Here is an 11866-nt window from a genome sequence, read left to right as displayed (position 1 = left end):
TATATGGCTAAATTTTAATGATCATTTGTTAATTTTATGAATTTCATGATGTGTTATTTCATATGTATTGATGATAAAATCGTGAATAATGTAAGAGCATGAAAATTGAATAAATGATCAAATTGAGCACTTCAGTTCAATGACAAGATAAATTGACGGAAAAGACCGTGGTTGGTCCATGGCAAAGTGTGAAATGTAGGTATGGTATCATCCATACCGAGTTGTGAAACGTAGGTATGGTATCATCCATACCGAGTTTGAAACATAGGTATGGTATTAACCATACCGAGTTGTGAAACATAGGTATGGTATTTCCATACTGAGCTATGAAACGTAGGTATGGTATCGTCCATACCGAGCTATGAAACGTAGGTATGACGTCGTCCATACTGAGCTATGATACGTAAGTATGGCATCGTCTATACTGAGTTATGAAATATAGGTATGGTATTTTCCATACCGAGCATGAAAAGTAGGTATGATGTTCTCTATACCGAGTTATGAAATGTAGGTATGGTATTTCAATGAGGAAAACCATACTAAGTTGTGAATTGTGGCACTCAGCAATGGCGTACTCAATTTCGTAAGACGTTTCCTAATTTGATAATAAGTAATTTGATCAGTGAAAAATGGTAGCTCCGGCTACCTGATCAGTGAATAGTGGTAGCTTCGGCTACAAGTGACAAGTGATTTCTGTGTAAGACCATATCTGGGATATGGCGTCGGTGTGATATGTGTATAAGATATAAGACCATAGCTGAGCTATGGCATTCTAGTGAAAAGACCATAGCTATGCTATGGCATCAGTGATTATCAGTGAAATTCAGTGCATACCGGTGTAGACCAATTCCGTAAGATGTTCACTAATTTGAAGAAGTTTGGTAAGTATTACATGGAATTATGTGACATAAGGAAATACGAGTTGATAAGACATGAGCATAAAACTTGGTTGATGAGTGAGTTCATTTGTGATTATATATTTCTATGCCTTGAGTGTATTATTCGTATGAATTGGTATTCCAAATGAGTTAATGAGAAAACTTCTAGTATGAAATAATCTAAGTTCGAAATGAAATATCATGAAAACGTACTTGAAATACATTGGTATGTCTTGTATATGCTATTTGAATTCATAAATGTGGAAAGTAAATGTATGTGGAAATATGAGATGATGATATCTGTACATGGAATTTATTGATGAATACGTACATCCAAATTTATATGATAGATTTTAGTGAACATTGAAATTGGGCTCAATAAGTGATTTGGAAATTTAAATTGTGATTGGCAGAAGAGTTAGTGAATTGCATATTTATGAATTGTTACACGTATTTGTCTGAAATACGAGGAAGTGATGGTAATTGATACATGGAAATATGAAACTATGATATATATAAAAAAATGGAATATGTTTGATAAATGTGTTCATTCATGATTATGGAATTATGTACCTCATGTATGCTATTTGCATAAAGATGATATTTCAAATACTTTGGTGAATAAAACTTAAATATGAAATAGTATGGAATTGAGACAAGTTGTTATGAAAATGTATTTAAATTATCTGTAAGTGTTTCGTGCTTCTCAGTAATGCCTCTACTCTATTCCGGCGACGGATATGTGTAGGGGGTGTTATAGCTCTCCTGCTGTACGTCAATCCTGACAAAAAGAACTCATTTACGCAGTAACTTAGTCAATGGCACTACGATCAAGGAGAACCCTTCTACGAAAAATCGATAATATCCTGCCAGTCCCAGAAAACTACGAATCTCAGACACATTTGTTGTTTCCAATCCAACACAGCCTCAATCTTACGAGGATCTACTCGAATCGCCTCAGCAGAAACCACATACCCCCAAAAGGTTACCTCTCTAAGCCAGAACTTACACTTTGTGAACTTCGCATACAACTATTTCTCACGAAGAATCTGTAGAACCACTCTTAAATACTCATCGTGCTCATCCTCAGACATAGAATACACCAAGATGTCATCGATGAACTCCACCACAAACTGATCCAAGTAGGGCTAAAAGACACAGTTCATCAAGTCCATAAATGTCGTTGGTGCATTAGTCAATCCAAAGGGCATAACTAGGAACTCGTAATGTCCATACTGAGTCCTAAATGCTGTCTTATGCACATCGGCCTGTTTTACTCTCAACTGATGGTAACCAGATCGTAGATCGAACTTTGAGAACACTAATGCCCCTCTAAACTGGTCAAAAAAGTCGTCAATTATCGGAAATGGGTATTTATTCTTAATCATCAACTTATTCAACTGACGGTAGTCGATACACATCTTTATCGTACCATCTTTCTTCTTCACGAACAGAACTGGCGCGCCCCATGGAGACACACTAGGACAAATAAACCCACGATCTAATAGCTCTTGAATTTGAGCCTTAAGTTCTGCCAGCTCCTTTAGTGTTATTCAATAAGGGACAATAGACACCGGAGCTGTACCAGGAATCAACTCAATACCAAATTCTACCTCACGACTCGAAGGCAATCCCGGTAATTCCTTAGGAAAAAATCTGAAAAGTCCTTCACAATACGTATGTCCTTAACCGAAGAGTCCACAAAATCAGGAACACTGATATAGGCCAAGTATACCTCACATCCCTTTTTCACAAGCTTCTCTGCTACCAACGCAGATATCACATTATTCAGATAATTCCGTCGTTCTCCAATAACGACTATCTCATTATCCTCCTCGATCCTCAGAACAATCCTCTTTTCAGCACAATCCAGACTTACACGATGCTTCACTAGCCAGTCCATACCCACAATTAAGTCGAACTCCCCAAACTATAGTTCTATCAAATCAGCCAGAAATATCGTCCCTTGGACTTCCAACGGAACGTCTCTGAACAGTTTACTAACCCTAATGGACTACCTCAATGGACTTACCACTGAAATCTCACTAGAAGTGCTCTCATGCGGTATTCCCAGAGCCTCAGACACAGAACATGCAACGTAGGAATGTGTAGAGCCTATGTCTATCAGTGCAATATAAGGTACATCAAGAATTAAAAACATACCCATGATGACGTCCGGAGCATCTCTATCCTCACGACAATGTGCAGCATAGACAAGTGCAGGCTACCTTGCCTCAGTCAGCCTAACATCTCTGTCTGGCGCTCTCTGACCTCGACTCATACTGTTACTACCCCTAGCCTGTCCTTGGCCCCTAGGTGGCTGCTGTACCTCTCTCGGCGGCTGTGCAGTCTTAGCGACCAGGGCTTGGATCTGATTACCCCTCAGTAGACAATCCTTAACTCGATGCTCAGTCGACTCACACCTCAAATAAGCTCTAATAGACCTCCAACACTCATCCGAATAGCGTCTATCACAAAGCTGGCAAATCACCACCCCAGTAAGTGCAACCGTAGGCCCAACTCTCACGGGCCCACTAGATCTGGCCTTTTTTCTAGGCCTCATCCCAACATTCGAAGGCTCTGTATCCCTCTTAGCCTTCCCTCTATCACGGTTCTGACGCTTAGCGCGCTTAACCTCCTCCGTAATCTTGGCCTTCTCGATCAATACAGTAAACTTACGCTCCCTCTGCGGAGTTATCTGGACCTTCAAGTTATCCCTCAGGCCGTTCTCAAAACGAACACAGTACTCGTACTCAGTTGCCACCATGCCCCGTGCATAACCGCTCAACCTCAGAAAGTCGGCCTCGTACTCGGCCACGGTATGATCTTCCTGAGTAAGATTCAGGAACTCACTCCTCCTAGTGTCGATATAGCTGGCTCCCACATACTTGCCCTGGAAAGCCGTCTTAAACAAATCCTACGTCAGACTTTCAGGCTGCGTACCATCTCTAACCGTCAGCCACCACTGATATGCTTCATCGCGAAGCAATGAAATAGCCCCCTTAAGCTTCTGCTCGACAGTGAAGTCCACATCATCCATAATACGCTCTGTAGCCTCCATCCAGTACTCAGCCACATTAGGAGCAACTCCAGCGATGCTCCTAAATATCTCAACCCCATTGGACCGGAGTCGTTCCATAACCGACCTACGGCCTCCAAATCTAGTATTAGCCACAGCAACCCTCTCTAGAATCTGCAGCATAGCTTGGGACAGTGCGTCGTCCCCAGCTGCACAATTTTGAGACTTAGTACCAGTCTCAGTAATAGGTGACACCGGCGTCTCGCTAGTGTCCAGATTAGGGATCATATCAGATGCGAATGACTCAGCTTGAATCCCTCTACGGCCTCTACCTCGGCCTCCAGTATCCAGTCCATGAGTACCACGTGTGCTCATAGTAACTATGGAATTAATTTGTATTAAAAAAATTATACAAATCAGTTTACAGTTTCGATAATTGTTATCAAATATTTTATGCAAAAGAGTTTATCAGCGTATTGAAAGTCTATTATTGCAAGTCGCAGTTTCCTACAGGTTTTAGTTTACACTACCTAGAGTGTTTCGATAGAGTTTACTACCTACAGTTGTTTTACAGTATACAACAGTATTTCCAAACAGATTCAGACAGAATTCTAAGCATGCTTTCAGACAATTCTAAACAGAGTTTTAGAAACTTACAGGATTGGCGCCGGAGACTCGATGAACCACATACTTGATCAGAGTATTTTGAAAAACATTCGAAACTAATTCTTTAAAACAAATTTTGGAACCCAAAATTTACAGCCGAGTTTTGAACCCTGTTCTGATACCACTAAATGTAACACCCCAAACTTGACGTAGACGTTATGGCTGAATTTGGCGATGTCATATGAGAGTGTTTTAACTAAATCATTTTGATTCATAAACCACGCCAGTTGTTGTCTTTTACTTTGTCGTAAATCATGAAGAAAAAGTCGTATTATTTTGAAAACGTTTCTTTATCACGGAAGTGTTTGAAACTCAATTATTGATTATTATCTTGAGAACTTATTTTTATTTATGAAAATCCTCAGTTTATTTTAGGAAAAACCATAATATTGATGTTGTATTTTATAATCCACATCCACAGTTCAAAACCCAATTAAAATCCAAAATCACATCAACCCTTAGCAAATAATAAATAAACCAAAGTAAAAGTCATAACCAAAATGTATGCAGACGTGGTCATTGTCGAGTCCTCCTCTGCACCGATCCACATACTACTGGGGATTACCTGAACAGATAAATAAATAAAGGGGTGAGTTTTCGCAACTCAGTGTGTACATTCCCACAGTATAGCATGCAAGCAAACAGATAACAGAATACAATCATACTTTGGGCCTGGGCCCTAACAGAATCATTATCAGATATAGTCTTAGGGCTTCAGCCCATCTTAGATATAGCATGTAAAACAGATCAGATCAACAGAATATGCCTACCAGCCCAGCACACCAACTCCGTCCAACCCAATACACTATGTGGGGATAAAATCGACCCACCCATCTCTGCACACCATATATGGGGATACAATCGTCTCATCCATCCCTACACACCATAAGGTACCGCAATGCAACACATATCATAAGTATACAGTGTAGCTGCTAGATATCAGGCTCATAAAGCCCTACAGATACTCCATTCTCTTCATAAAACCCACCCTGATGCAATGCATCATATAAATATGGCATGTTATAATGCAGATAAACGGATTATACATTTATTTTCAAAATAGATCAGATAATCATGCCAGGTATAACATGCTAACACATACATCACAAAATTAAGAGTCTAGATAAGGCTTACCGACCCTATGACAGGTCACAGTCAACTCGGGCGACTCGTGCAACCTTACAGAACATTTTCAACAAATTGGGCTCACATGCCCATGTGCCCTGCCCGTATGGGTCATACGGCCCAAATTGGCCTTGCCCGTGTGGATCACACGGCCTGGCCCAGATTCCCACACACCCGTGTGGTTCACTCGTATGGGCCCACACCCCCATGTGGCCTATACGGCCCATTTGTCTGAGCCCGTGCCTCGCACATAGCCTATAAGCCATTAGACGCCCTTGTCCGTCGTGCCCACGTGGCATGCGCACGGCCTAGCTCGTCGATCACACGGCTATGTCTCACCACACGGCCTGTCCACACGCCCGTGTGACGTCAACAGTAGCATTTTCGGCTTTCGCTGAAACGTGATTTCAGATTGATTGGAGTACACACCTGGTTTCGATTGAAGCCTAACACAATCCCGAGCACTTTAAGACATATAATCAATATATCCAACCTATTCGAACCTCATAAATGAGTCTTTTCACTTAACCTCAAACGAAATATCCACTCAACGAACAATCAACTTACCCTTGAATGGAAAGTAGCAAACCCGAATCATTAAAGCGTTAATGGTTGTTTTTTAGCCCCTTGATCCACTCCTATCAAACAGTAGAAACCTCTTACTAGACACTTAACTCGAACAATATTCAAGTCAAGCGAAACGAAAAACTTATACACATCTGGTTTCGATTGAAGCCTAACGCAATCCCGAGCACTTTAAGACCTATAATCAGTATATCCAACCTATTAAAACCTCATAAACAAGTTTTTTCACTTAACCCCAAGCAAAATATCCACTCAACGAACGATCAACTTACCCTTGAATGGAAAGTAGCAAACCCGAATCATTAAAGCATTAATGGCTGTTCTTCAGCCCCTTGATCCACTCCTATCAAACAGCAGAAACCTCTTACTAGACACTTAACTCGAACAATATTCAAGTCGAGCGAAACGAAAAACTTACCAATGAGGAGAACGTCAATGAATCACAGAAGCCCGTTAGTACGAAATCAACACAAATGGGAGGAAGGCAGGGGAAATTTCAGCAAAACAGAAAAGAAAAAGAACGTGGAGGGAGGAAAATAGTAGGGAATTACGGCAGAGAGAGTTCTTTTGGGGAAACCACTCAGAAAAATCTGATAAACCCTACCACTACAGTATTTTAGTTCACCTCCAATTATATCACAGCCTTAGTGGCAAAAATAATGTCCAAGCCAGGATTCAAACACAGGACCACTAATATAAACCCTTGCCACGTAACCACTAAACCATTAGGCCCATTCTGTTAAGTTTTTACAAAAAAATTTCTTATAAGCCCATTAATCAAAAGCCAAGCTTTATTTCAATAAAAACCAAAATTTTGCCCAAGTTGAAACTTGAACTTGAGACTTCACCCACACACCCCCAACGCATTTAAACGCAATAGCAAATAGATATTATGCAAATTCATTGAAAAACATTTTCAGATATTTTCCTATGCTACCATTTCACAAAAGCTGAAACTACAGAAATTTAGGGTGTTACAAGTTCATAGTTAAGTGAATAACTATATAGTTTACCCTTTTGTTAATTTATATATTTAAAAATAAGCATAAACTTAACAAAAAAAATGCTAAATACTAAATTAAATTTAAAAGAAAATAATTAAAGGGAAAAGATTTGGCCTTAAGGGAGTTACAAATTACTTAAAGCGGTTTTTAAAAAATATATATATATTTTATTGTAAAGTAAGAAGCTTTGAAAAGCAATTTAAAAGGTCAACATAGAAACTAATTAAAATCTTTTACTTTATATATATTTTTTTATATTTTTTATGTTTATTTTACAATTCATGTTCAATATTCGTAACTATTCTTCTTAATATTATTTTTAAGAGTTAAATTTGAGTCATTTTCTTGAAAGTACTTAATACTACTCTTAACAATTTAAAAATTATGAACTTGAATATAATTAATTGGGTAATATCTTTCAATTTAAAAGTTTAAAAAATTATAAATTGTTAAAAGAATTTAATCAATAAAAAATTAAATTAAAAATTGAACTAGATATAAAAAGAATATAAATATTAATAATTCTAGATTGGGTAGGCCCCTAGTGTAAATGCGACGACCGCAAAAGAAACAGATAAGCGAAATAAAAATAAAGAAAGTTTGGTGCTTACCTAACAGTTGACTAAGTCTAATCTAATACCATTATATCATATGACAGTATTGCATTTATAAACCAAATAATTGACCCATTCTTTTTTTTAATTTATCATTTTTAAAAAAAAATTTAAGCACAATTAATATTCCACCTTTTCCTATGGTTAATTTTTTAGTTAAATTTTATTATTAATTTTCTTTTTTGCATTTTGTGAAGTTATTTATGGGGCATGAAGGTTGGAGACGGTTTGCCCAATGAAGATGGAGAGCGGCATTGTGAAGATATTGTTGGAAAAATTACATTTTTATAGAAACTGTAAGGCATATTCTTAATAGATAAATGTGGAATGTGGAAAGTTGAATAATAAAATTATGGTTTCTTATTTTACTCTATGAGACCTTTATAATAATATATCATATGCTCAAAATTGTTAATTTGTTTACTCTTGACAACCTAGAGGAACAATTCTAGCGGCGGAGGAGAGCATTGGCTAACAAGGTTAGGTGTTGAGGGTACCCTTGGGGAAGATATTTCTGGTAGCAAGGGTGTCCTTGGCAAGGTATATTTCATAACTCTTTATTTTAATTTAGTCAAAATTTGTCTTTGCATTTTTTGAATTTTAAAATTACAATCATTATTCAAGACTTTAGTAATTGAATTTCTTTAGTTGAATTATCTTATTAATCCCTATACTTGTCTAATTTTGAAACTTCAATTTCGATACAATAGTAGTTAAATCTATTAACTAGTTTTTTTGTGATTAATATGCAGAAATAATAAACTGGAATGACATTACTCGTATAAATAATAAGGCTGCCACGTAAGATTTTAAAAATAATAAAACTTAATGAATTTGACAACTGTACTTTGGTCAAGATTAAAATTTCTAAATTCGAAAATTAAACAAACTAAAAAATATCAAATTAAAGTATAAAGTCTAAATCCAAAATTTTTGCTACGAATAGCAAAATCTAAGAGAACATTTTTTTTATTTTTTTATTGGCTCAGCAGCAAGTCAAATAGGCAAAAACAAAAGTTTTCATTCAACAATTAAGGTAAAAGTATCATGGAGGCTCTTATACTAGATTGTATTTGACCCCTCTATTAAAAAATGAACAAATTAGTCATTGTACGTTAGATTAAAGAATAAATTGATTATTCTATTAAAAATTTCATTACTTTTTACTATTAAAAACTAGTTCACGTACATCAACATGAAGTACATGTGACACACCATGTGTAACTATTTAGTTATTTTGTCAATAATACCAGTTTTTAACAATAGAAGTGGATGAAATTTTTAACAGAAAAGATCTTTTTGCTTTTTGATCTAAGTGTAGGGACTAATTTGCCTATATTTTAAGTAAAAGGAATAAAATGCAATCTAACTCTTAATACAAGGACCTCTATAGGAATTTTACCAATAATATGCAAAGCCTGCAATGATTTTATTGTGATAAACAAGGCTAGGCAAAAAAGAAAAATCTAATGTTTTAAAGGCAATAAATAAAGAAGGCATTTTACCAGTAAATTTTGATTGTTTTTATTATACAACAATTCAAGAATGTTTAAATTTCATTGTTTTTTTTAATGTATAAACTGAAAATCTTACAAAAAAAGAAAAAGAGTAAAAAAGAAAAAAAGAATTTTTGATTTCTTGTATATGTTATCTAATCTAAATAATCTACCATTGTTTTACAATGTGAATGAAGCTTTTAAACATCAGCACATTTCATTGGTGCATATCCCAACCTTGATTTCTTTGTATCATATAAGATATGAAAATTTTGTTGTTGATAGTTCCCTATAATTGAAAGTGCTGATCTTGGCGTCCCCAATATGGCTAAACAAACCACGTCGTCTTCGAGCCAAATGAAGTAGTTTTCGACCGGGAAATTCCATACGGCTCCGTCGAGGAACTCGATACCGAAATCGGGTAGCTCTACATTTTCGATCCCGGACACATTGTAACATGGATTCAAGATTGGGAAATCTTTCAACAACGGATACCCTTTTGTTTTATTCACAAATGCTTCTTTGATGATCTTGTAAGTAGGGTCTGCAAAGTAACTTAAAGTAGTACCGGAATCGACGATGGTACCACCGGTACCATCGGTCGATAATCGCCATGTTTCTTCGGGTATAGGTAAGATGTCACCGCCGACTAGGATGGATTTTATTTGAACATAGTAAAATGTATCGACCGAATTCTCCTTCCCGGTAAGCAAAGACGTGAAATTCAAATTGGGGTGGTTGAGAAGAGATTTATCCTCCCCGAAAATCAACTTGCTGCTGACATTCGTATCACTGTTCCGGTCAACAAGACAATACGAAAATGAATGACCGTATAATGATTGTAGCTGCGAGGCAAACGAGAGTGGCCCTCTCCCAAGGCCTAATAACCCTGCGGCACCGTGAAAAAGACCCCTATTCCAATGACCACAACCGAACATCACATTCTCGACCGGTTTAAACTCCGAGTTCCCGTTCGACGTTAAATTGACGGTAAACGTCTCGACCGCGAAATCACCGGTCGTATTCGAACTATCACCATACCAATAATAATAAGGACAAGTTTGATTCTCTGTTTTACAAGGCAGAGGAGGATCAGGGGGTGAAACCAAATTGCACCTAGGATCTTGACAACTTATATTCCGATACGAACTCGATTCGTTCGGATCATAATATGGGCCGGTTTGCTCGAAACAATCATAACAAGGAACACATTGAATCCAATTAAGATCACTACCAGTATCAAGTATTAAAGAGAAATGTTTAGGAGGTGTACCAATAAACACATCAATGAAATACTCCCCTGAACCAAGGCTAACACCAGATTCCAAAGTCGCTACGAGCTGTCCGGAAAACCCGTCTGTGTAAGATTCTGGTGCGCCGGCTTTTTCGATCACCGGCTTCAAACTGGATTGCTTGTTTAGCCTTGAAATGGCATTTTGATTCTTTTTCTCAATGACCCTTGTATGAAGTGCTTGAATCCTAATGGAATCCCTCATGGTTGATTTTAAAACAGAGGATTTTGGCTCTGTTTTTGAATCTATTTGTCTCTGTTTCAAGTGCAACTTAACAATCTTCTTTGACCCATCATCATCATCATTAAGATAAGAACAGCCATCGGTACTTGTAGAAGAAGAAACTGCATTGAAGATCATATGATCAGGGAATTCAATTCCAGCCAAACTGGAAATATTGGAATTGGAATTGGGATTCCCAGTTTTGATTCGATCATAATGGATTCTAGCAGTAGCTTCAAAAGCAGCATATGAAATCGAAAGAAAAAGAACAACAAGACCTAAAGAAACTCTCACCAACATTGCACTGATCTTTTTTCTTGTTTGGTTACTGAGAAAATCCTACATGAAAGTGAAAAGGCCAACAACAAACCAAAAACCCCAAAATCTGAGAAAAAAACCAAAACCCAGAAAGGAAAATTACTTAAAATTGATGGGTTTTTTTTTCTGGGGGGGGGGGAGGAGATATAAAAAAAAAACCCAAAGTAAATAAGAAGCTAATAAAAGGGAAAGGCAAAGAGGAAAAGCTAAAGAAGAAATGTAAATATATTTTTTTTTTCTAGGCGGTCATCTTTGAATCAGTGTTAAAGACTTTGAATTTTTTTTTAAAAAAAGAAAAACAAAAAGGAAAAAAAATTTAAAAAGTCTACTTTTTTGAAAAACGCGGTTTCATATGGAACAAATAATAATAATAAATGCAACCCAAAATTACAAACCACTTAAATAAATAAAGGTTAAATTCTGCTATTAGTCCCTGTACTTTTAATATTTTGATATTTTAGTCATGACCCTAATGGCAATAGTTAAATTTGTTTGATTAAATTCAATCATTACTAATCTTGTACTCCTTGCGTACACTTCTAGATTTGATCTAAATTCTCTAATTGAATTCGGAATTTCAATTTTTAATATTGACACTAAATGACATTTGTTAACTCATTAACTAGATTTTTAGTGAGACATATTGG

General features: G+C 36.7%; 2 protein-coding genes across 2 annotated transcripts; both read right to left on the bottom strand.

Moving 5' to 3' along the window:
• Nucleotides 1-3102: 3102 nt before the first annotated feature.
• LOC107919174 (uncharacterized) lies at nucleotides 3103-4272 on the bottom strand. The gene is made up of 2 exons (XM_016848692.2): nucleotides 3832-4272; nucleotides 3103-3771 (listed from the first exon to the last, which is right to left on the bottom strand). The coding sequence occupies exons 1-2, from the start codon at nucleotides 4270-4272 to the stop codon at nucleotides 3103-3105; spliced, it is 1110 nt and encodes a 369-aa protein (XP_016704181.1).
• A 5235-nt stretch (nucleotides 4273-9507) lies between these two features.
• LOC121232124 (aspartyl protease family protein 2) lies at nucleotides 9508-11414 on the bottom strand. The gene has a single exon (XM_041117585.1). It carries the CDS (start codon nucleotides 11199-11201, stop codon nucleotides 9588-9590), a length of 1614 nt encoding a protein of 537 aa, XP_040973519.1. The 5' UTR covers nucleotides 11202-11414; the 3' UTR covers nucleotides 9508-9587.
• Between the last annotated feature and the right edge of the window lie 452 nt (nucleotides 11415-11866).

The sequence above is a fragment of the Gossypium hirsutum genome, chromosome A07 (assembly GCF_007990345.1).
Source record: "Gossypium hirsutum isolate 1008001.06 chromosome A07, Gossypium_hirsutum_v2.1, whole genome shotgun sequence".
Classification (NCBI taxonomy): Eukaryota; Viridiplantae; Streptophyta; class Magnoliopsida; order Malvales; family Malvaceae; genus Gossypium; species Gossypium hirsutum.
Note: the sequence above shows the minus strand (reverse complement) of the source record. Positions and strands in the feature narration are given on the sequence as shown.